The sequence below is a fragment of the Hoplias malabaricus genome, chromosome 16 (assembly GCF_029633855.1).
Source record: "Hoplias malabaricus isolate fHopMal1 chromosome 16, fHopMal1.hap1, whole genome shotgun sequence".
Lineage (NCBI taxonomy): Eukaryota > Metazoa > Chordata > Actinopteri > Characiformes > Erythrinidae > Hoplias > Hoplias malabaricus.
In genome coordinates this window covers 17,273,478-17,298,373 of record NC_089815.1, presented here as the reverse complement: position 1 = coordinate 17,298,373, position 24,896 = coordinate 17,273,478, and the positions used below count along the sequence as shown (strand labels likewise).

The 24,896-nt window shown below is 38.7% G+C and overlaps 1 protein-coding gene across 2 annotated transcripts in view; it reads left to right on the top strand.

Annotated features, from left to right (window-relative positions):
• ncanb (neurocan b) overlaps positions 1 to 24,896 on the top strand; it is a 227,276-nt gene that overhangs the window by 136,301 nt on the left and 66,079 nt on the right. For both annotated transcript variants that reach the window (XM_066648004.1, XM_066648003.1), the window contains exon 9: positions 1,467 to 1,583. In XM_066648004.1, coding sequence (XP_066504101.1) covers positions 1,467 to 1,583 — 117 coding nt within the window. The remainder of the gene's footprint in view (positions 1 to 1,466; positions 1,584 to 24,896) is intronic.

Here is a 24,896-nt window from a genome sequence, read left to right as displayed (position 1 = left end):
ATATCTTTCACCTCTTATTAATATCATTTAGACAATGATTGAGCTCACACACACACTCTAAAAACCTATAGTGCTTCGAAAAAATGAAGAAAGCTTCTGGCATATTTTTATGCAGTGATAGAAAAACATATTTGGATTATTTCAGTTAAAATGGGCCATGGTCAGAAGTCTGGAATTGGTCAGTGGTGATAGATTGTGTGTGGGCTTTTTATGTTAATTAATTAAAGTAGTATTATATTTGTGAAAAAATATTTTTTTTGTGATTGAATTGTGATGTTGAATATTTCCTATAAAGTGTAAGTCAAGTCTGATGTAGAATCAAACTGAATCTGTTTATTCTCTGTAGAGAGGGTTTTTCACATGGGAACAGGTGTTTAAAATGGGTTTAGAACAAAATCTCTGACAAATTCAAGCCATTAAGTGTCAGCATACTGTTTAATAACATGAAGGAGAATCACTAGAGAAAGTAACTGATTGCCATTTTAAACTAAATAAATAAAATAATAATAAAAAAAAAAACTTTTTAACACAGCAACACACATTCACTTATAATTCCTGCACCTTATCTGTCTAGTACTGATATGTTTCTGATATCATTGTGCATCATTCAAGAAAACCTTAAAACATAAAACATACTATAACTTTAACACAGTCCACAAAGGTACTGTTCAATTAAATAAAACATATATTAAGATTGTGGTGGCAGAGCATGGTAGGGATTAGGGAGCCCACTAAGGGAGTTCCTAGAATGTTTGGCAGTGGTTTCATTGTTAGTTTGGGGTTGTTTCTGGGGTTATACAGAGATTTTGTGTTGTGGGTGTTTGTTTGTGTGTGTTGGGCTTGGTGCGTGTTGGTTTATGCAAGCAGAGCATTATCCACCATCAGAAATTGTTTGGTGACAGTGGATAAGGGAGCCAGGACCCCAAGCTGTTTGCTATGCACCAAGCCAAAATTGCTGCTTATTCCCTTGCTTCCTTTTCCCTTGTGCCCTTTTAAGGGTTCAATAGAAGTTTCATTCACCCATTTTCAAAGATGTAAAAATATGCTCATTCAATCAACAATATGTTGTGTACAGGACAGTGGCACAACAGGTATTATCACTGTCATGCATCACTGTCTAGGTCTCTGCCTCCAGTCACTGTCACAGTCACTTTGGACTGCCTACACCATAGGTGTGAGTGAACGTGTGAGAGTGTGATGCCCTGCATTGCATTAGTGCAGTTTTTGTATTCCTATCTTGCATCCTGTGGCAGGCTTTGGACCCATCGAGACCCTGAACCTGATACGCAGTTACAGACAATGAATGAATGTTCAACTATTGTGCATTTAAATTTGCAAAATTGTGCATTTTCACTTACTAAATCAACCCAACAAATGGAAGTGAATAGGCATGCCCATACTTTTGCAGGTTTTGTCTGGACTGCAAAACCACAGTTTTAATAATTCTCTACTTCTTGCCCCTACAGTGGAGAAGGACCCTTGCCTGTTGAATCCATGTCTGCATGGGGGCAGCTGCCTGAGGGAAGGAGAGGGCTACAGCTGCCTCTGCCCTCAGGGCTACTCTGGAGAAATTTGCGAGATTGGTGAGTGACCGCACAGCGGTGTGCAGCCAAGGGTGAGGGCCTCAGTCAAAGTGGTCAAGGGATCTTGAGGACGTTTTCTGTGGTGTAGCGGTAAACTTGCACCTTTTGTGCAGTACTCATTGTTTTCTCTTCCACAATAGAAGTGCTTGTGTGCATCCCCATGAGCGTATTGAAAACAGTTTACCAGTTTTGTAAAGTAATTACAAAACTTTGGAAATTATGAAAATAAAATATAATTATAAATCAATTTGACACATCTCTTAAAGATCTTAATTATATTGCAAATGGGCACACCCACTAATTCCGAAACATACACCTACTGTGCATTAAGGTGTAAAATACAGATCACAATTTGAGAACAGTTTACTTATTTCTAAATTACAGTGTTCATTCAATTTTAAATTTGTCCTAATGTGAATAAAAGTGAGGCAGGTGAAACATATTTCACATTTTAAAATGATTCTATATCACAATATAAAACATTTCGGTTAAAGTCAGTTCAGCAGCACTGAATGAGGCAAGGTTCTATCTCAGAAAATAGTGCCGCACTCTCTACAAGAATTTAGCCCACTGAGCCAAGCCCCTCTGCAGAAGGCTAGACTAAACTTGGCTGAAGAGTATGTCGTGTCGACGGATTTTGATTTAATTGGCTCAGTTGGGACACATTATGTTTGGCATGGAACAGGGAAAAGACTAAACCCAAAGTAAGTGAAGGCATCGGTTAAGTTTTGAGAAGGCAGCACCGTGGTCTGGGGGATGTTTTCTTCAGTAGGAGTTGGGCCTTTTAAACAGCAACATTGCAAGGTGAATGCTAATGTTTCTTAGAGCCTCTGTCTGCAACAAGAGCTCCCTACCTGTGAAAGTCTCCCAATCAGCCAGCAATTTTTATGCAAGACAATGCCCCTCATCAAACTGCAAATAGGGTAAAGCACTTCCTTGAAGCTGTTAACACTAAAATAATGAAATGGCCAGCCCAGAGTCCTGATCTGAACCTGATAGAGTTTCTCTGGAAGTTCATTTGCAGTAAAGTTATGGCCAAGAAACCCACTACCCTTACTGAATTAGGGAAGAGACTGGAAAAAAAGTGGAACAAAATCAAAACATAGCAGTGAGAATTTGGTGCTGTATTGTGAATGGAGCTTTGCTGAAGTCATCCACAGCAAGGTCCTCTGTAATTCCTACAGTTTTTATTTTAACTGTCAAGAATTTCATTTGTAAGCATTTTTTTTTCTGTGACTGTGATTACTGTTCGCTAATTCAGAAATACAATTCACCTGCATCCTTTCTATTCACATTAGAATGAAACTGGGATTCAATTGTGATCAATAGTAACTCTGAAATTTATAAAAATGTAAGTTATTCTCCAGTTTTGATCTCTAGACTCTTTAAATATCTTATAGTCAATGTAGACAACAAGTTGGTACCTGCATCACTCTGCAATTACACCGCCACAACACTAGGGTTGAATCTATTTATGGAGTATGTTGTTGTATGGGACAGAGCATAGTTAACATAAGGAACCAGGAAAGTAACAAATACAAAGCCAGTCCCACTTCTTGTTATGTTTTTTTTTTTTTTTTCTGGAGCCATCCATATTTTCCCTTGTTCACTCTTATGATCTGTTTAATTTCTTCACTTTCATGCTGTTAGTGATCTTCAGAACTTGGAGTCAGTTCCTCCTTAAGTAATGTAAATGTATCAGCCCATTTAGTCAATATTACCCACCTATGGAGCAGGAATAGAGCAACATCCTCAACACTTTTCATGCTATTCAATGTTCAGAGGTCTCACTACCATCCAAACACTTGGTTTCCTACCCTCCTGCAAAAGTTACATACTACAGTTTCTGCAGTGCTGTCCCCTGCATAGCAATGACAGAGGTTCTGATCTCCCTAATACAGGTTGGTGAAACATCACAATGATTTAGAAGCTATAATCTTAGTGTTAAAAATACAACCTACTGATTTTTCTTTTTAATGATGTTCAGTTATACCATTAAAGCAGGATGTGAGCTGAGTATCTCTCAGTCCTGTTTTCAAACTTCTGATACCTTGAATGTCAAACCCTTCTCATTCACCCTTCAACAAAATGTGCACTTCAGAGAAGGCCTTAAGTTTTAGAGCAATAATCGTGACAGGGCCTGAAACCTGGCCAATGGGTGATTGCTAAGTCGATGCGAAGCTGATGCTGCAGAGCACAATAACAATCACATTAATGCTAATGCTGCTGCTGATGATAGCGATTACATCAATGATGACAATGAAGACAGTGATCGCAGCTGTGTGATGGGTGCCTTTATTTCTCCTCTCTGAACTTGGCTCATAATTTAGCTCTTGCGTGGTTTATGGATGATTTCAGAAGCAAGGCCATTGCAGCCAGCTCTGAAGTGGCTGACTCAGTCTTGTGTGTGGAGCTGTGGGAGTAAACATATTTGCCTTTTAACAGACCCTATTCTTCTCAGCCGAACATTGTTATGTCTGGATCATATTTGGATAAGGCCTGGCCAGGCTCTACTAGAATGGGACTCTGGACTGACCAGATGAATTCTCTTTTAATATTGACACATACATCAGTTCCATTTTACTTTCTACTATGAGCCTGGGATCACAAGTAAATCTCAAATTCCTCTACATTGAACTGCATAGATTAAAGTGCCATTCATATAGGAAGTCCAAACAGGAAGTGTGTACATATGCTTAATCTCAATGCCATATTTGTTATATGATTTGGACTACTGCAGGCTATGTATGTATGTATGTATAATGCAGTCAAACCACAACCCAATAACGTATATGCGTATACTCCTGGCTTTTCATAAAATAACAATATTTACATTTTGAATTAAATTCAGTAAATTGAAATTATATTCTGATAAGTTTATTTGATTTACTTTAAGTAAAAAATGCCTAGAAAAATGAGAATATTTTTAGATATAGTCTGACAAACAGATTGAAGATGACTTCCCTTCCAAAGTATTATTTTTTTGCCGTGTGCCTCCCTTAGGCAATAGAGAGAGAAAGAGAACTCCTTTGTCAGGAGCAGAATGTAGAGTGGAACAGGTGAGAAACTCCCTGGGTGAAAAAGGGCTTGAGTGAAGATCAGAACATTGTCTGAGCTGGAGGAAAGGACCCATATTCCAGAGAATAGCAAGGAAGCTAAGCTACATGCCAGAATATTATACCACAGCAAGTAAAATTATCTTAATTAAGTCAGTGTGTCTAATATACCCCTTTATGGGATTAATGTAGAAATGTTAAAAGACGGTGCAACTCTTGTTATTATTATTATTATTAGTAGTAGTAGTAGTAGTAGTAGTATTATTTATTTATTTATTTATTTATTTATTGCTTGAGTTATTTTACCTAGTGAGTGTGTCCTTTTCAGTTGGCAGAACATTTAAGATGTTGAGTGAAGTAGAAAGCCACTTCTAATTAAAACAATTCATCAACAAAAATCAAGAAAAACCTTTTTAACAGTTGAATAATCTTATAACATTTGTACAACTAATAGATTTAAGGGTTTTTTTCCACTTCATAAGAGATCATTTCTGGCAGGAGCTAGATAAACAATGCGTTGTACACCAGATTTCTAGCAAACATCTGCATTCTGCAGAAAAAGCATGAATCATTCATAGGAGCCCAAACCCATAGCTTTTTTTTCACATACATAAGTAGGGAACTCTGTGCAGCTTCTGCAAATACTTCATATGACCAAACGCCTTTGGACACCCCTTTGGCTTATCCAACATATCCAACAAGTCAAGGCATTTAATAGGTGGCTTGTCCTCCTTTGATGAAATAGCTTTCATAACAGCTTTGACTCTTCAGTGATGTCTTTGCACTAGATGATTGAACATTGCCTGAAGGATTTGACTGCATTCAGCAATAAAAGCTGAAGTTGGTTGGTGAGCTCTGGAACTAAAAGCTGCTCCAATTCAAAGGTATCCAACAGAGATCATTCATTTATCCAGTTCAGGGTCAAAGTGGGTTCAGATTATAGTCATATTCTAAATTCATTTTTGCATTTTGCTTGGAAAAACTAAATAGTTTAAGTATTGCATAGAAGAAAATGTGAATAGTTTTTATCTGTATCAACACAATACCGATCTCATTGTTTAGGACTTCAGGAGCTGGACAGTAGACCTTAACCATATTAATCAGCAATCAGGTTAATCGGAATTAGGACCTAACAGATAAATCCACTAATCATGATTAGATTTGGAGGTGCTGTTGGAATCATTGAAGAATGGAAGCAGTCAAATAGTGAAACATGCCACAAAAAAGTCCTCTTTCCACATTTATGTGAGATTCCTTAAATGATGTAGGAATTTGCGGATTGGCTCTTTTATTGGCTCAGATATGAAGTTATTCTACAACCATATATTTTTAAAAATGTGTATTATGTTACACATAATTTATGTGTACATGTTAATAGCTATAAGATACCTTGGCCACATCCTGCAAGCCTCCACATTTTAAGCCCCTTCTTTTGTCATGGTATTCACAAAGTGCAACGTTAGTCTGTGCTGCTTTGCACACACGACAGTAGTATGAAAAACAATTAAAAAAAACCATAGCTCTCTATTTATTTATCATGGTAATTCACATATACTATATTGCCAAAATTATTCATTCGTCTGCCTTCACATGCATATGAACCCGAGTGACATCCCATTCTTAATCCATAGTGTTTAATATGAGGTCAGCCCACCCTTTGCAGCTATAACCGCTTCAACTCTTCTGGGAAGGCTTTCCACAAGTTTTAAGAATGTGTTGAAAATATGAATGTTCAACCATTCTTCCAGAAGCACATTTGTGAGGTCAGACACTGATGTTGGATGAGAAGGCCTGACTCGCAGTCTCCACTCTAATTCATCCCAAAGGTGTTCTATAATGTTGAGGTCAGGACTGTTCCCACAAGTTTGAGAGCATTAAATTGTTCAAAATCTCTTGGTATGCTGAAGCATTAAGAGTTCTTTTCACTGGAACTAAGGAGCAGAACCCAGCTCCTGAAAAACAGCCCCACACAGTAATCCCCCTCCACCAAACTTATTATTGGTGGCACAATGCAGTCAGACAAGTGCCATTCTCCTGGCAACTGCCAAACCCAGACTGGTCCATCGGATTGCCAGACAGAGAAGCGTGATTTGTCACTCCAAACATGTGAACATCTTTCCACTGCTCTAGAGTCCAGTGGCAGCTTGCGTTACACCACTTCATCTGACACTGCTTGTTAATGTAATGTAATTTTAATATAAGGCTTGATTACAGCTGTTCACCCATGGAAATCCATTCATTGAAGTTCTCCATGAACTGTTCTTGAGCTAATCCAAAGGCCCATGAAGTGTGGAGTGTGTTGCGATTGACTCAGCAGAAAGTTGCAATCTCTGTGCCTAACTGCTTTGTGGCTGAGTTTCTGTGGTTCCCAATCACTTCCACTTTGTTATAATACCACTGACCGTTGACTGTGGCACAGTCACTAGTGACTTGTTGCACAGGTGGTATTCTATTGTGGTACCATTCTGGAATTCACTGAGCTCCTGAGAGCAACCCATTCTTTCACAAATGTTTGTAAAATCAGCCTACATGCCTAGGTGCTTGGATTTATACATGTGTTGCCATGAAAGTGATTTGAACACCGGAATTCAATTTTATGTGGATGGATATGTGAATACTTTTGGCAATATAGTGTATTAATTCCTGTGCACTGGAAAAAGACACCGTATACTATATTCCAACAACCACTATTTGTGCAAAACATTGTAGACAGCTCTTCTAAGTAATTAATTCAGCATATTTAAAAAGCAACCATTGTAGACAGTGTATATTTTCCATAGAAATTACTAAAATGAATTGGGACGCTCTGGAGTAGCTGCACATGAGCCTAACTCCATGATGCCCAATTAAAATCACCAACTAGAAGAATATAAACCTATCTAGCATTGGAATGGGGAGCAGTAAAACTGTTCTATAAAGTGATTGAGCTCTATGTATTACCTTTGGGATGAGTTGGAATGGTGTTTGTGATCCAGAACAAATCATCCCACATCAGAACCAGACTTCATTAATGTTCTCATGGCTGCATGCCATCAAATCCTCAAAGCAGTGCTGTTTCATCAAATGCAAAGCCTTCCCAGAAGAGTAGAAGCAATCAATACCTTTGATTTCAGAATAAATGTTGAATAATCTGGTGTCAACAAAGGTTTGGCTATGTAATGTGTATGCACTGTGTATTCACAGCTAGTCCTCAGTGCGTTAGCAGGAAGGGCTTATTGGGTTCTAGTTTTCAAATTTTTTCCCCAGATTTTGCACATCATATTCATATTTTATTAATCATTGCTAAACATGGATTTTCACTTATGGTACTTTTCACATTAAATGTGTGTCCATGAATGTTTTATAAACTATGCCCCTGATCTGTTTGTATAAATCATAGTGCGACAGGGAATTTTGATATATTTTACACAAATGAACCACAAAATACAACCACTCCTTTAAGCCTGAAGCCCAAACTGTAAACACTGGTAATTTTTTATTTGCCTTCATCTGTGTAAATGTCAACAAATGAGCCGCCTTTCTATGTTTACACCCAAACTGGCTCAAGGCAAGAACACTCTGAGGACCAGAGGACATCTGCAGACACACTCAGCTTCATCTCAACTTCGTTTCATCTTTGTCTCAACTTCACATCTGCTTCACAGCACACACCAAGCCTGAAAAGCTGAAACTTTTAAAGCACTCATAGCATGGAACAGTGTTCATGTTGTGATCATCTATTTATCTATCTATTTGCAGCTTCCTTTTTTCTTACATTTTTCTTTCTTTTCTTACTTTATTTCATTATTTATTTGTTTATTTTCTCTTTCCCACTTTATATTTTTTAAGATAGTGTAAATTTGGTTAAAAAAATCTGACAAAACAATCATTCATGACTTATTTTAAGGGGCAACATCTAAATGACAAAAATTATTTGAAGACAAGAAATATAAAGAAATGTTCTGAAATTTTTTATCTGATTTGAAAACAGAAAAGAAAAATCACAAGGAAACAAAGGCAGGGAAATGCTTCATTTGTTGGCTTTTGTCAGGGCGGTTACTTTGTAAGATATGATCCTCTGGGAAACTTAAATCAGTCCCAAAGAATCAGTTCTCAAGAATTTGGGAGTCGCTCAAATCAACTGTTGGCCAATGATTCACAGCTGAAATTCTTGGAGGTGAGTTTTAGTTTGCAAGTGCACTTTGCACATAAAATGGTAATGTTAAGTAAATGTAAAATCTATTTGAAGAAAGAATTGGCATCATTTCAGATGTTAACATTGATAAGCTACTGTTTATCACGTTTAGTAACAAAAATACTTCTAAAATAGTTTTTATTTAATGGACTAAAACATTTTTAGATTTCTTTGACTAAAACTGGACTAACGATAATAAAATGACTAAAATGAGACTAAAACTAATGCACATTTTAGTCAAAAGACTAGGATTAATTTCAATCAAAATCAGCTGCCAAAATAAATACTGTTTAAAACAGGCTCTGCATTTAACACATCCATGGCAGTAATCTTCTTTCTTGCCTTTTTTCCCCTTTCTTTGCTGAACTTTTTCCTTTCTTTTTAAAGGGCTTGTACTGTTTTGGAAAACGTGTCAGCCATTCCTTTCTTGCTTGTGAAGCCACTGTCTCTTACTGAGTCACTGACTGAGTGACTGATGGACACACACTGGAAGCTGGAAAGCAGTCATACAGAAATGAAAGAAGACTATTTCTGTGACGTAAACCCAGGCAAGCGTCAGGAATAGACCTCGAGCAAAACAGGACAACATGAACGATATGGTTCCTTCTATAAGTCGAGGCATTGCAGGGAAGGTCAGATTCTGCTGTCACAGGTCACAGCTGTGCTGTGTTGTGTCAGAGGGCACTAATGCTGATTATCAGGGGTCTCAGTATCAATCTCTCCACACGGCAGCCACACAATCGATATGTGAATTATGTTAACTAATATAGGCTGAGAGGATGCTCAATCCATCTGGGTGCCAATAAATATGGACATCTGTATGCTAACCGCTTCACTTTCACATCACACAGAACACACACACACACAGAACCTCCTGAGGACATCACTGCTGTTTATGATTCCAGTCACATTCTGTTCAAATATGTGTTTGTCTTCACTTTATCATTATTATAAGTCCTGTATGTTGTAGATTTTCAACCCTCCATTGGGAGCGTGTGTAATTAACTTGCTTTTGGCTGTTGGTGGAACTTCTGTGGCTGATTTTGTGTCGGTGTGCTATTAATTACTGCTAACCGCTCTCAGGTTAATTGCATATTACTGCAAACTCTTGACCACATTTGTTCCAAATTAACACTCGTTCTTTCCAGTCAGTCCATATATGAAGGAGAAGAGGGGGAGTTTCGATCAGCTGGACCTTGACTTTAACACCATTACCACATCTGCCACATTTCTTTCTTGTGTGCTGTTTCCATCTTTCCTTCGTATATTTTTTACATATATAGTTTTTGCTTTCTTTCTTACCTTCTTCCCTTGCTGTTTTTTTTATATTTTCTATGCTCCTTTCTTTCATTCCTCCTTTTATTTCTTCTTTCATGTTACTTTGCTCCTTTCTCTCCTGACCTTTTTCTTCTTTCTTTGCTGTTGCTTGTTCCTTTGCTAATTTATTTTTTATATTTTCTCCATTGCTTTATTTAATCTTTTTTCCTTTCTTTTTAATGTGCTCATTCTCCTCCCTACCTTTTTTGCATTTATTTTTTTCTATATGTCTTTCATCATTTTTGCTGTTCCTTCTTTCCATATATTTTCTTCGTTGCTTTCTTTCCTTCTTTCACATTTTCTTTATTCTTTCCTTCTTTGTTGCTTTCTTTGCTCATTTTCCCTTTTTTTCCATTCATTATATCATTTTTTTATTATTTTTACTCATTTCCTCCCTACCTTTCCTTTCTTTTCCTTCTGTTGTTTGCTTGAGTTTCATTACTCTTCTTTTTTCCTTTCCTTGTTTCTTTTCACTGGCTTTGTTCATTTCTTTTTTTTCCCCTACCTTCTTTCCTCTCTCCCTTCCTTCTTCTCTTTTACTTCTGCCTCCCTCTTTCTTCTGGATATGGTGATTGGAAGTGAGAGCAGAATAAAGCTGAGTTTTAAGTGAGGAAAGCTGATTTTAAGAGTGCAGGTTTAGAGCAGTATCCTCTGAGGACATGCCAGGGCCTCGGCTTGTGCTCAGCAATTATTTTGGGACGAGGCGTTTAGGTTTGCTGCATAATGTATAGAGTGTGTGTTCCTGCTGGGCGTCTAAAAGATTTATGAGGTTAGCAGAGAGTGTCCACAGAGACAGGACCTATTCCCCTGGACATGCTGCATGTCTGTGGCACCTGAGCCACAGTCTGTCAATCACACACATGAAGATATAGAGCCAAGCCCACTCACAGGGCCTAGAATTTCACATTTACATTTACTCAGACTGTTTATCCTGTATATTTACTGTACTGTGTTTATCGCTGGGCTTTGGGCCTGGTTGTACATTGCTGTGGATTCCAGTGGTGTTGGAATATTTATGGAGATTTTACAAACTGTCTTTGTCTGAGACTTGTAACCTCCCTCCAGCAGAGCGGGGTACACAGAAAATAATCTAAGGAGGGTTCCTTGCAGCCTAATCCTGTAACTGACTTGTACAATAAAACACACCTTTCCACAATTGTATCAAGAGACCCCAAACATACTGTGACAAATTACAAAAGGAAATATAAACACAGACTGACAGAAACAAATCCAAACTCGTATTTAAATATAAACAGTCATGAACCAAATCTTTGTCCCTTAGTCCAAGAATGAACAAAATCCTTGGTCCAAAATAGTTCAATGGAAGGATCAGTCTTACCAGCAACAGTCATAAGAGGCAGTTAAAAGTGGCCACCACAACAAAAAACTCCTTGACTATACATACATAAAAACATGAAACAAATAGCCAAGTATATTAGCTTAGCACGCTAACCCAGTCTTATAGCCATTTAGCATTGCAACTATATACAGTAGCATAGTCTAACATATTAATGTAGCAACTTTCTCTTAAGCCCACCAATCAATCTAGTCCACAAAAAATAAACAAATAATAATACTCTATATTTCCATCTGAGCATAAAACCAATTATGTTTCTCAGAAAAGGAGTTAAAAGATTTTCCCAAGAGTCAGGAATGGAGCACATGTGTAGCACACACTCCTCAGCTGCTCACCCCAAAGAACTACCCTACTTCCTTTTATCAGCATGTATGGAACCCCATTTCTGCTGTTGCCCCCTAGTGGATGCTAAAATAAATTACCCCCCTCTTTTTCCATATGGTACTAGGGACCATGTTTGTTACTGACTTTAAAATAGAAGTTGGAACGTGGTTGTGAGAATCTGATTAAGTTCTGATGTTGGATTATTAGTTTTGGATTATAAATTATTTTGCTCCAAAGCCCAGTTCCTAGTCTGATGCCAAGCACAGCCCCTCTAGCCAATGTTTGGACTACTGTGCAGCTGCTCCAGAAAGTCCCATTGTTTTGGCTGTACTTCTCTATAGAGATTATACAAGCTGTCCCTATCTGTGTCTGTATCTACAATGGCTGCGCCATTAGTAGTGGAATTCATTCATTTGGAGTGTCCCCTGATGGCAATGATTGTTTGGCCAAAATGTGGCACATCTGCAGTTCTCTTATGGCCCACATTTGGCCTTGAATTACTCAGGTTGTTGATTCAGGGTGAGTCTGTATGCTTCAACTCAGCCACAGATTCACCTTATATGAGCCAGATATCAGGTGTATTGTGGACCACATCTGGTCCACAGAAGACATGACATAAGTCATGTCTTCTGTGACAGTTTATCATGTCTTCTGTGACAGTGACATGTCTATCTCGTGACAGTTGACCCATGCCCTGCCCACACAACACTTGAAAATGCTGTAAATGTCAAAAGTGGGAAATGTGTCTGCTATCTGGGTAATGTAGTACAAGAGAACAAGACATATGACGCTGTTCCACTGCATGGAACACACGACTTGACTCAGCTCAGCTTGGTCCATTTGCTTTTCTACTAGCCAAATCTTGTACCTGGTCCCTGAAACTGGGTACTTTTTGGTCCCTGTTTGTACCTGGTACGAAATGAGCCAAGTAGGTACTAAATGTGATGTGTAAATTTTGCAGATCTCTAGACCTGACAGTCACCAGGAAATGCAAACCTCAAACAAAAACTAGCTGCCTGTAAAATCTCGAGTTATAGTAGCAGTCACATTTGTTTTTAAATGACTCCCAATGACAGATCAAAAATGATGCCTTGGTGTTTTGAAAAGGTTCCTTGGTTCAGTCAGGCATACTACACAAAGGAGTACTCCTTTTTAGAAATGTTACCACCACCATTGTTGTCATTTTAAAAGCTTGTGGTTCCTGTTATAAACAGGATTTTGCAACTTCCCCACCTACATTTCGTGGGGAGGGAGCTGTGATAGTGGAAATGCCGAGCTAAATGGAGCCAATGACTTGCACTGGAAAAGCAACAATAGACTCCCTGCAGTTCCATTCAACAATACTCTGCGGTTCCACACCAACTACAATAAGCCATTGCAGCCATCCAAGAAGAGTAGCTGTTACTGTAGTAAAGGGGAACACACTCCCAGTGAATACTTTTGATTTCAGAAGGTGTGTTAGATTATCAGGTCTCTACAAACTTGTGGCCATACATAGTGTGTGGATCTGTAAATGTTGTCCATATGTGTTTAGTACAAAGTTGCTGGAATTCTACATTTCTGTCTCATATTGTTTCCTTTGTATCTACATGACTTTTTTGCTGGGCTTTGTGAACAGTTGCACAAAGCTGTTGTTCGAACAAAACCTTGTATCTCCAAAACGGAACTGAGTGAGATTTTAATTCAATACAGTTTTTATAAAATTCAGAGCATCTTTCCTCACCACTTGCTAGCTTACTTAAGGAGCAACTAACTCCAAATTCAGGAGACTGCTAACTGCATGAAAGTAAACACAAACAAAAATTCTACAAAACTAAACAGCTTTGCAAGCTTAGCAAGTTCCTGTGGTAATAAAAGAAAACTTGTAGACAAGTTAAACTTTAGCAACAAACAAGCTACAGTCGGTTTTTGCTCAAACATACCATTCCATCTTTAAATATGCTAAGCTTAGGAATGAACACAAACATCAGGGGGTGTTTTCCTGTGAGAACAGTTGTTTTCCAGAATAGCATATACTGCCTTTCACAGGAGAATGAAAACATACATAAAATGAAATAGATGTTATGCATATATATTTGGTCACTTTCTATAGAGTCCATTGTTATGTAACTTTAGCACAATGCATAACACATCTGCAAATACACCGAAAAATGTAGGATTAAAAAATCAACCAGTGTGGCTGCCCCAGGACCAAGACTTCAACATCACTGAACAGGATTATGTTCCCAGGAATTGTCAGAGTTTTTGTATCTGCAACATAAGTGATCTTCATGAAGTAGAGGAAATCGCAACTCGATTTGTTGCTTGTTGCTCTGTTGATGTATCACTTGCCTGGCACCAAAACATGCTTACAAATCATAGTCTGCTGTCATAGAAGAGAAATGGCTACCTATCACCCTGTCATATTCTAAACATAGCACAAAAATTAAGGAAATTGGTGTTTGGTAAATTAATTAGTTGTAACAATGCTTTTTGGCAATAAATCTTATACCGTTGGAAAGCCTGTTAATTTTCCTTTTAAATGGTACCACATTTGTAAGGAACATGCATTTGTGAGATGAGCAGTAGTGCTGAGTATGTGGGTTGCGCGCATGAAAAATTTGCCAAATTCTCTCTGCCCAGGCCAATGTTGGATGGCATCCCATTCTTCAACCAGCATTTGTCGCAAGTCAGCCAGCGTGGTTGTGTTGGCCACTCTGGCACCAACAGCACACCCAAGCTGATCCCACAAGTGTTCAGTGGTGTTGAGGTCAGGACTGGACAACCCAAATACTCAGCTTTACTGCTCATCCCACAAATGAATGTTCCTTACAAACATGGCACCATTTAAAATGGAAATTAAGGTATAAGATTTATTGCCAAGAAGCATTGTTACAATAAAGAAATAATCTACCAAACACAAATTTCTTTACTTTTTGTACTATGTTTAGTTTGTTCTATTGAGGTAAGGCTGAACTTTGAAGGTGTGGATAACCTTTGAACAGCTGAAAGCAAGTCTCCTGAAAAGATTCCAAGCTCAGTCTGTGGCTAAGGGATGCTTAGTTACTGAAGGTTTAAATGTGCAGTTGTTCAATTTTTAAAAAGCAAATTATTTAAAAAAAAAAGAAAACCTCTACTTAAGGGCTGTTTTGACTGGGAATAATATAATGTCTGAAACTCAGGTCTCAGTACTATATGTGGCTGGAATGATAATCAAGTTCTTCAAGCTGAATGAAGACAGCAGCAGCCTTAGTGATGCGCTGGAGGTAAAGAACGGGCCATTAAAACCAATGGGGCTGCTTCCTACAGTTGAGTTTGTCTGTGTTTGTTACTTCGCAGAGAAAGGTACATTAACCCACAGTCACTACTTATTGAGCCAGGGTCAACAAATCACATCTGTTTGAGCGGAAGGCAAACTCGGGTACCTGAAGCCCGCTGTCCATCAATGGAAAGATGTCAGCAGAAATCAGCACTCAAAGACAGCGGAGTGAAAAATTCAGATGCTATCTTTCTGTTTTACTGAGCCTTCAGGGGAAACGGCTGGTGCTTATGTGTAGCTATTCCAATATAATCTGGTGTGGGTCAGGGACATAGGAGAGTTTAATACGGTTTTCTTCATTTGGGTAACTGCAATAGCTAAAGGGCACTGATCCACCATCGTAAAGATATAATGAAAGAGCATTAGAGCAGCATAGGCTCTTTGTTTCGTTGGCCCATTTTCATCAAAGTTGGGTATTGTCAAAATTAGGTAATAAAAAGAGCACAATTTTGTTGTTTACTCAACTTCAACTTTTTCTGACAGCAAACTTCACTTGGGCTTACAAGTTTGTGTTTGAAATAAAATCATAACTTTGTGCCAGTCACAATAGTCATTTATATTATTTTGCTTTTGTTTCAAAATCATTGGACACGGGAGGCACGTTGGTGCAGCAGGTAGTATCGGAGTAACCCTGAGTTGGATAAGCGGTTACAGACAATGAATGAATGAATGAATGAATGAATCATTGGCCTTAAGGCGGGCACACACCCTAGAGGGGGCACCAGTCCTTCACAGGGCGACACACACAACTATGGACACTTTTGAGTCGCCAATCCACCTACTAACATGTGCTTTTTGACCGTGGGAGGAAACTGGAGCACCCGGAGGAAACCCACACAGATACGGGGAGAACACACCAAACTCCTCATAGACAGACACCCAGAGCGGGGCTTGAACCCACAACTTCCAGGTCCCTGGAGCTCTGTGACTGTGACACTACCTGCTGCACCAGTCTCCATTTTTGTCTATTTTAAATTTGCTATATCATTTGAACACAGCAACTGTCTGAAATCTTCATGATGAAAGAAACTATAGAAATGCTACAAAATTACATCATTTATAATAAAATATTTCTACTTTCACTTCCATTGAAATTGAAGATTTTTCTTCTACTGTAAAGTTACTTTTTGGGAGATATGTGTTTTTCTTTAGACTTTAGACTGTTTGTATATACCGTACAATAATGAAAATGTGTTTAAATTTGAGCCTGAAAAATTGTTAATTTACACTTAAATAATCAGAAAAATATTCGTCAGCATCATAAATAACATCAACAAAAATGGTGACACAATGAATGGCCATGACAATATTAATAATTGTGCAATATTGGTACTAAAGTGGATGCACTTATTTATATGTGGAAATCTATATACAAACAAATAGTGACCTCAATTAAAGATACTATTCTGCTGATGTAGTTAAATTACTTCCCTGACAATACAAATCTTAACTTGTACAGCAGAAGCCATCAGGTGTACAGCTCAAGCAGCTAGTGTTTTATTAAATATTTACTATCATACTACACAGCTACATCACTTTAACATCTGACAAACTGCACATAATGTTCATTACACCTTGTATACTTTGTCATTGTTGTTTTACCATCATAAAGCTGTGGCCTGTAGAGTATGGGGTGATGGCAGTCAACTCCAAACTCAAACCATGAGGAAAGCTTTTTGCTCAGGAGCTTTGCAAACTGTGCTTCTCTCATTGGCACAGTGTTGCAACAGTTGAAATATTTGAATTACATATATAAATTATATATAAATGAGGCCTAATTGGGATGCGTCCTGTGCAAATACACTAAAGCTGAAGCTGAAGTTGATTCATAAATTGTGCACAAATCTCTGCTTGATTTGATGTGCAGCTGTGATGAATATGGATTTTAGTTTTTCTTTTTTCAACTATTTCTTCTTCCTCCTCCTCCTCCGCTTCTTCTTTTCTCCGTCTCACTCTCTCTCCCTCTTCTGTGCCTTAAGCTCAGGGTATCATAATTTAATCCAACGTCCTTATTTGCATAGTTGACATTGATTATGCAATTGATTCAAACATTGAGACATTGACTGAGTGTTCTCCCATTTGATTCAGGGCCCAGTCCTCTGTGCAGCGCTGCATTTATCTGAGATATTCAAAACTTTGCAGACACATCTGCATTCAGCTACTTTAAGCTACACTCACTGTAAACACAAACACTGAAAAATGCACCCACAGTTTGTATAATATCACCAGAAAAAGCATACATTGAAATTGGATTATTTGTCATGATATGAAACAGTAAATTACTGTCAACTAAATTAGGGTTAACATTTTTATTGTCTTTGTACCGCAGTACAGCAAGTTTTTGCCTCTACACTTAACACATCAATAGTGTAATGGGTTTGGGTTCTGTTAATTGTGTTTATACCTGTTTTTGTAACCTACCTTCATGTTGTGATAAATCCCCCATGACCCCCCCCCCCCCCAATCAAGATATTCATTACTAATATCGCTGAGAGATGTGTGTAAATGTCACATTCATTTCAATAAACAATTAATTAAACCTCTACTTCACAGAGTATAAAACCCTTGAAGTGATTTGTAAATAGTAATAAAAAGCTTTATTTATAAGGTAGACTGCACTGAAAGGCATCCTGCTATATATATTTTTTTTCTGTTGACACACATATGAGGTGTTTTTGGTAATAGAAAATCAGTGTCAGTATAAAATACCTGTACATCATAATTATAATAAAGTAGCCAGATTTAAGAGCTCCAGGGACATGGAGGTTGTGGGTTCAAGTGACTGTCTGTGAGGAGTGTGGTGTGTTCTCCTTGTGTCCACGTGGGTTTCCTCTGGGTGCTCTGGTTTCCTCCCACAGTGCAAAAAACACATATAAGTAGGTGAATTGGTGACTCAATTCGCCCTGCGAAGGACTGACGCCTCCTCCAGGATGTGTTCCCGCCTTGTGCCCAGTGATTCCGGGTAGGCTCCGGTATTTCTGAGGTGAGCACCCCTCCAATGCAACATTTCATACATGCAGCCTATTAGTTAATGCTGTTGTGTTCTTGCATGTTCTTGCGTTTGTAGTTCTGTCTGGTTTGAATTTCTTTAATTGATGTCCCTTAATGCTATTGTGTTCTCAGCTTCCTTTTGCTTTGTAAATGCTGTTGTAATTGGACTCAGCAGGCCACTGTACCATAGTGCTGGTATAGGGTGTTCTTTTCATACACCACAATATTTTGAACTGCTTTAAATGCGATTTTGGATAGATATAATCAGCTCTGTGATGAATGAGTTGTGCTCATATTTCAGCATGAACCTGAGCACATTTAGCTCCAGCATAGAGAAAGAACCACATTCAACACGACCGCTTCTTGCAAGGAAACAAACAGATACAGAAAAAGAAACATTTCTCATCTCCAGTGCTCTCTGCCCTCTTCCCAAGCTGTGGTTCTGCCTCTTTCCCTCGCTGCCTTTTTTTTTTTTTTGTACTCTTTTCACTCCAGAACTCTATTCCCTTTTTCATTGTTGCTCTCTCAACCCCTCTCCCCGCCGGCTTGTTGTTATTTGGCTCTGAGGTTGTATGGAAATTGCTGTGCGCTGCAGAGATGGGGGTGAAAGCAGTCCCTGTGGCTCTTCAGACTTTTTTCTTCCCACTGAAATTCACTTCATCACCTCCAACCGAAGCATCATCGGCTTTCTCCTCCTCCTCTAAAGGCTCCTTCTCCCTCACTCTCCTCTATGTGCACACACTGCCTTCAGGCACACACTGTCCCTGCTTTCCTTTGGGTTTGATAGAAGCTATTAAAAAAAAAAGAAGATTGAGCTGCAATTAAGCAAATAAATATTACACCGGTAGAAAAATGATAGAATATGGAAAGAGAAAAGATTGAGAGAGAGAGAAAGAGAGAGAGAAGAAAATTAGTAAACAACGAGAGGAGGAGAAGGCAAGTCAAGAATCTAGGAAGAGAAATCATGATATGAAAAGAGACAAGAGAGTGAGAGGTAGGAAGAAAAGGGAAAGGTGAGTGAAAGGAGAAGAAAAGAGAAAAACAGAGCTGAAAATGAAAGACAGTAAAAGAGAGTAAAAAAAAGAGAAGAAGGACTCAATCCACAGAGGTATGCACATGAGAGAACTGGTGAGTTTCAGCTGGGCTCTTGAGGTCTGGTGGAAGAAGTGGAAATCAATCCCTCGGTGTTCTGACCAGTGGCTGCCTGGCTATTTCACACTGACATCACTCTGCCTAATTGCGTTTGAAAGATTCATGAAGGGAGTCCTCTTAATAACTGTGCCTCTGCGACCCCTGGGTTTCCACAGCTGTGCAGCTGTGAGCTTCTTCTGCTGGGAGTCAGCTGCTGCACTTGTGGTGCACAAGATCTGCACGATATTTTGCTCTTCTGCTGCATTAGATAAAAGATGTGCAACTTTCAGGCTCACTGCTCTTTAAACACAGTGAAGACAATTCTAAGGAACTACTGTTCTCACAACAAAGAGACCCTCCCCCTCCCACCAACATTTCTGTTCATTCACAAGGGTTGCTTCTTTTAAGGTGGAACAGCGTGTTTGTGTACGAAACTGACTGTAGCTTGTTCTTGGTTGAAGTGTAACTTGTCTGGACCTTTTTATTCACTGCTTGAATTACCATAGAAACTCATCTCTCACCGATACCCTTTGTTTCCTATTTAATGAGACAGAGCTTCCATATAAATAATGAACCTTTTTTCCATTGCAAAAACAGACTGGAGAGCTGGCAAATGGTGAGGAAACATTCTCTGAATTTGATACAAATTATAATAGATTAAAAATACAACCATCGCCTTTAAGAACTCAAGTCTCCTTCATTTATTCCCTGCATGTTCCCCCCATCATGATTGAAGCTGAGATCTGCAAAGAGGACTTGATCATTCCTCATTTGTAGACTAGACAGGAATGGAGGCAGGTGAAATGAAAGAGCTCAGGCTGTAAGGGATGGCCATTAGTATGCTCTCAGTGAGCCTATTTACACTTGTCAGTTTCATACACGGGTAATGTCCCGATATGATTTATCTATATTCCATTTACACCTGGCCACTTAATCGCATCTCAAGCAGAAATACAATTAGCGTCAGCACTACTTTCCCTGCGTTTGGATCCAGGTGCCATACTCATTTTCTTCTATGATGATTTACATTTATATATGAACCAAAAGCATAAACAAAAGCATGCTTCCAAAAATTTGGTTTGCATCATAGTTTATTTTCTCTGAGTGAAATTGTTGTGATTTAAGCTAATAGTCTTCTTAGGGTAGGGAAGAGAAAGCCTGAGCTCGTTCAGACTGGGACCCTGTGTTTGTTTCCCATAACAATGACATTGTTTGGATTTATTTTCCTTGGTTGTATAAGATTTGTAAATATGAGTGCAGTCTGCCCTAATTATTTTGTCGAAAAGAGCCCAGCAATCCAGAAATGTCAGTCCCATTTATATTGTGATTTATTCCAGAATAAGAGATATAGATGAAGACAGTCAGTAAATGTAGTAGATTGAACTTTATGAATTATACATTTGAATGTCTATTGCCTTACAGTAAAATGTGTTTTTGAAGCATCAGAAACTAAATTAATAATTGTGATATATTTAGTATTCTGGATACAAACAACTCCAATAAATAGGCTGCATTAAACATGCAATTTCATAAGCAGCAGCCACTAGAAATGTGTTCTAAAGAAGTTCATTACTGTGCTGCCCGTTAATACAGTGATAAAAATGAACTGTATTTTTCACAGAAAATAATTACTATAAATCTATCACTGAAATAGACTTAGATTGTCATGCACACACTCAACGAATGGTAGCATAAACAAAATTGCTTTTGTTGTTATTCGTTATAAAGGAAGATTGAACTTTTTCATATTGTTACATTGCCAGTTCCCACTGATCCTCTTGGTTTCCTAGCTGCAGTCTCGGATATGCCAGTCAAGCAGCACAAAATGTTCTTAAAATATTTGGCCAAATTCATTTGCAAAATCATTATTCAAAATGGTTCTGGATGAAAGTACTGCCTTTGAGGCAGAAGGAACGGAATTGTTTACCAAACAACAGACAGGGGTTAACGTGATTGGTTAAAATGGATTAGGCAGAGATTTCAAATACCATGCTATAAACAGGTAAAGCTCCATCTATAAATAAATGTGCGTTGTTAGAAGTGTTGCAAAAGTTTTACAAACCTTTTTGTTTTGTTTAATTGGAGGATAATGTAACTGCCTCTGAGGAAGCTGCGGAATGTTACACAAAACTATTCAGCTTCCTATGAGGCAGATTCTAAAGTAGTATATTTTGCACACTTTATGATTGCTGCCACTGAAGAAGCTGCAAAATGACATATAATAATGCTCTGCTTTCTCTGAGGCAGTATACTATGTAACTTTGTATTGGTCGCTGCCTCAGAGGCAGCAGAGCATTTTAACATTCTGCAGCTTCCTCAGGGGCACTTGCATCATTCAAACTGAAGGAAATACTGAGATTGTTGCATCACTTCCAAAAATTATGAAGCAGAACAAAATTTACAGTAACAAAAAAGAAAGTTTTATACTTCTGAGGTAATTTTTGTCAAACAGAGCAAGCAAACACGAGGGTCTAGTCAGTGGTTTACCAGTTTATATATTTGAAAAGCTCCCAGTCGATTTTAATCTATCACATTAATCCCCACCTGTTGGCTGGTAACCAATTACGTTGCTTTTAGCTCATCACTGCCTCCAGAGCCATTGTCAGTAATGATTTTGCACACATGCAATTTTTACCAGTGTCATTTAAGACCATTTCTCTGGGTCTGGGTTATGAAGTTTTATAACACTGCAGTAGCCAATTGGCATTTTTAAATTATGTAAAAGGGAATAAATGTAAAAAAAAATAAGGTTTAAAAGGTTTAACTGTTGAGATAAATTTACACTTGACTCCAGTTTACTGTCACCCTTTTCAGAAATCTGATTGGACAGTGGTCTAGCTCTGCTTGCCTCTTACATGCAGTTATACGCCTCCACAGCACAGGAAGAGTGTAAATACACCCAATCTCATGACTCCAAATCACTGGCAATCTTGTGCTTTATAAGCGACAAAAAAAGAGCCCTGAGAGACCTGGCAGAGAGAGCATTTTTCTGTGGACTGGAATCCCATCATTTTCTCCACCTCTTCAGCACTCTGACCTTTTTGTTAAATCAGAACACTGCCTTGTGTAAACAGTGGTGTGCATCAGTCAACAATGGGTAATACTTCCACTCACACCAAGGCTTGTCAGACATTTACAGGATATTTTCAGACTTCAGAAAAGATCAATCCAAGCCTCTGAAGTTAAACGATAACCATCCTGAGATATTCTAATGCCAGGTGAATGTAAGATCTAATCCCAGACATATTTTGTGAGCCCCTTTTCACACTGTCCTTCAGTGGTCAGGCCCTCAACAGAGCAGGTGTTATTGGGACCATTCTTAGAGTGAATCTTGAGATGATGTTATTGTAGTATATAAGTAAAATACCTTTAATTTTTGCAGGCCTTTATTGAACAATTTTGTTCATGTTGTCCATCTGGATTATTTGCTGGTGAGCCAGCAAGATCATCAACAAGATCATTCTCTAAAAACCCCAAAAGGATATTTCAGAATACGTTCTATGGCTTATTACCATTTTATTGTTTGGAGTGTTGTTAGAGTTGACTCTGATGATGAAGGCAGCTAAAGTAGAGCATGGTCAGTAGAGAATCAAAAGAACGCAGCCGTCTGAGAGAATAAAGCCTTTTTAAGAACGTTTTAAGAGCAGCTGCTCGATGCAGACCCCCTCCTATGGAGAATGTCAGGAATTTCCTTGATCATTACTGTGGTCAGTAGCTGCAGAAACAAGGGCGCTCCTCGGTTGTGGGCCTGGCCTGCTGTCATCTCTGCATGCTCGTCTTTCTGCAGAGGGGCAGAAATGATTCGTAAAGCTGCAACATGTACCATATATCTGTGGACAAATTGATTTCCTATGAAGTCTGTGCCTGTTTTTTTACGACCCCTTATCAGCCCGGCAGGCGGCTGTGTTGTCCTGGAGCTCTGGAAATGAAGCAGTGGGGGCCGTCTTATCTCGGCAGAAGCGACCTACGGTCACGTGACACTGTGTGTGTTTGGGTGTGTGGGTGTGTGAGAGGCACTGTGGGCTGTACCACAGTAAACGGCAAAGCACTTATCTCATGGGGAGAGAAAGAGAAAGCTAAAATAATCCAAAGAATACATCCACTCAGAGTCATAACAATGCACGGTAGACAGCCTCAAAGGAGCCTGTGAAACAGAGGACAGCTTTCAGACCTCGAGATGTCCCTTACTCCTGTGCCTCTCTGCTCTCACTCTCTGTAAATGAAGATGACACTACATTCATATGTAGTGAACACACCATTGACAGGGTGCCAGTCAGTCACAGGGCATCACACACTCACCCTGTCACTCACACACTCACAACTATGGACACATTTGCACAGCTACATTGTATTGTGCATGTACATTATACTTCACTAAAAGTATACACCATGTAAATGTACCTATAAAGGTACAACAAGGTTTTTAAGTCCAATTGTGTTCCCTAAAGGTACATTGCATTCTCCTCTCCAGAAAGAGAGTTGATTATTTGTAAGATGTCATTATAAAACTGTGTACAATAAAAGAACATAATGTAAGTCCAGAAGATGAAATGGGGCGCATGAAATTAACAGTTTTAAAATCTACAGTTAAAATAGAATAAGGCACAATTATATTCCCTAATTAAAGGTACTAAATAACAAAAGCTACCAGCCGATAACTATTTGTCTGTCAGTGCAGGACACTAGAGATGTGTGGCAGGAATCGTACTTGTAGCACTACCATGCTGCCTGGATGGACCTGCAAGGTTCACAAAAATCATCACAAATGGACCCCAATCAATGTTGGTGCATATTGTTTCAGCTGCTGCTATCTGTTAAAATGGAAAAATGTAAATCATATAACTTACACTGAGTGTGGAAATCCCAAATAACCTCCTTGAACATCAGAGAAGACCTAAGACACATATATATATATATATATATTTTGTTGTATGTTTTTGTTTGAATATTCTTGAAACTGGCCAAGCTCATTGGTTAGGCCTTCAGAGGATGAACTGAAGGCCTTAAAGGAACAGTATGTAGTATTTTACACCTGTAATAGCAAAAATAGTGCCTCTGTTGTTGCTTTTCTGGGTTCAGCACTGCAGGAACTGCACTGTGTGACTTCTGGACTATGTCACTTTTCCAACTCCCTTGATTCCAGGAAAGTGCTGCAAATGTAAATTACACTCTGCAACTGTAGGGGGGCTAATGACCACAAAATACAAAACCTTATCTAGTGTATTTTTAAACACTAGACTGACTACCAGAATAATTGGAAAGTGATGATTGTGAATTGGGATTCCATTCTGGTGCACATTTCTTTTTTGCTGCTTGAAATCGTAATAGATTTTGATGGGGGAAATAAGAAATGGTTTTGACTTTTCTCCTTGTAAGTATGTCATTAATAATATGCAAGATTGAGAAGGCAGGGGAAGTGAACCCCCTCCGGCCTCCTCAGGGGATCTGCTCTACATTACCGACCCAGTGCTGTCTGATAGCTTGTTTTAAGCCTAACTCAAATGAACCCAGTCAGTGATTAGCTTTCTAATGGCTGAGATACAGTTGGTTCTTTCTCAAAAACCAGTTATTGGAAGTCTGCTCTTTCCTGTCTGTCATCACAGCCTGTAAGGATTGACTCCCAACCAAGGGTTTAGTAGGCTTTTGGGTTTTTCTTTTTTAAGTT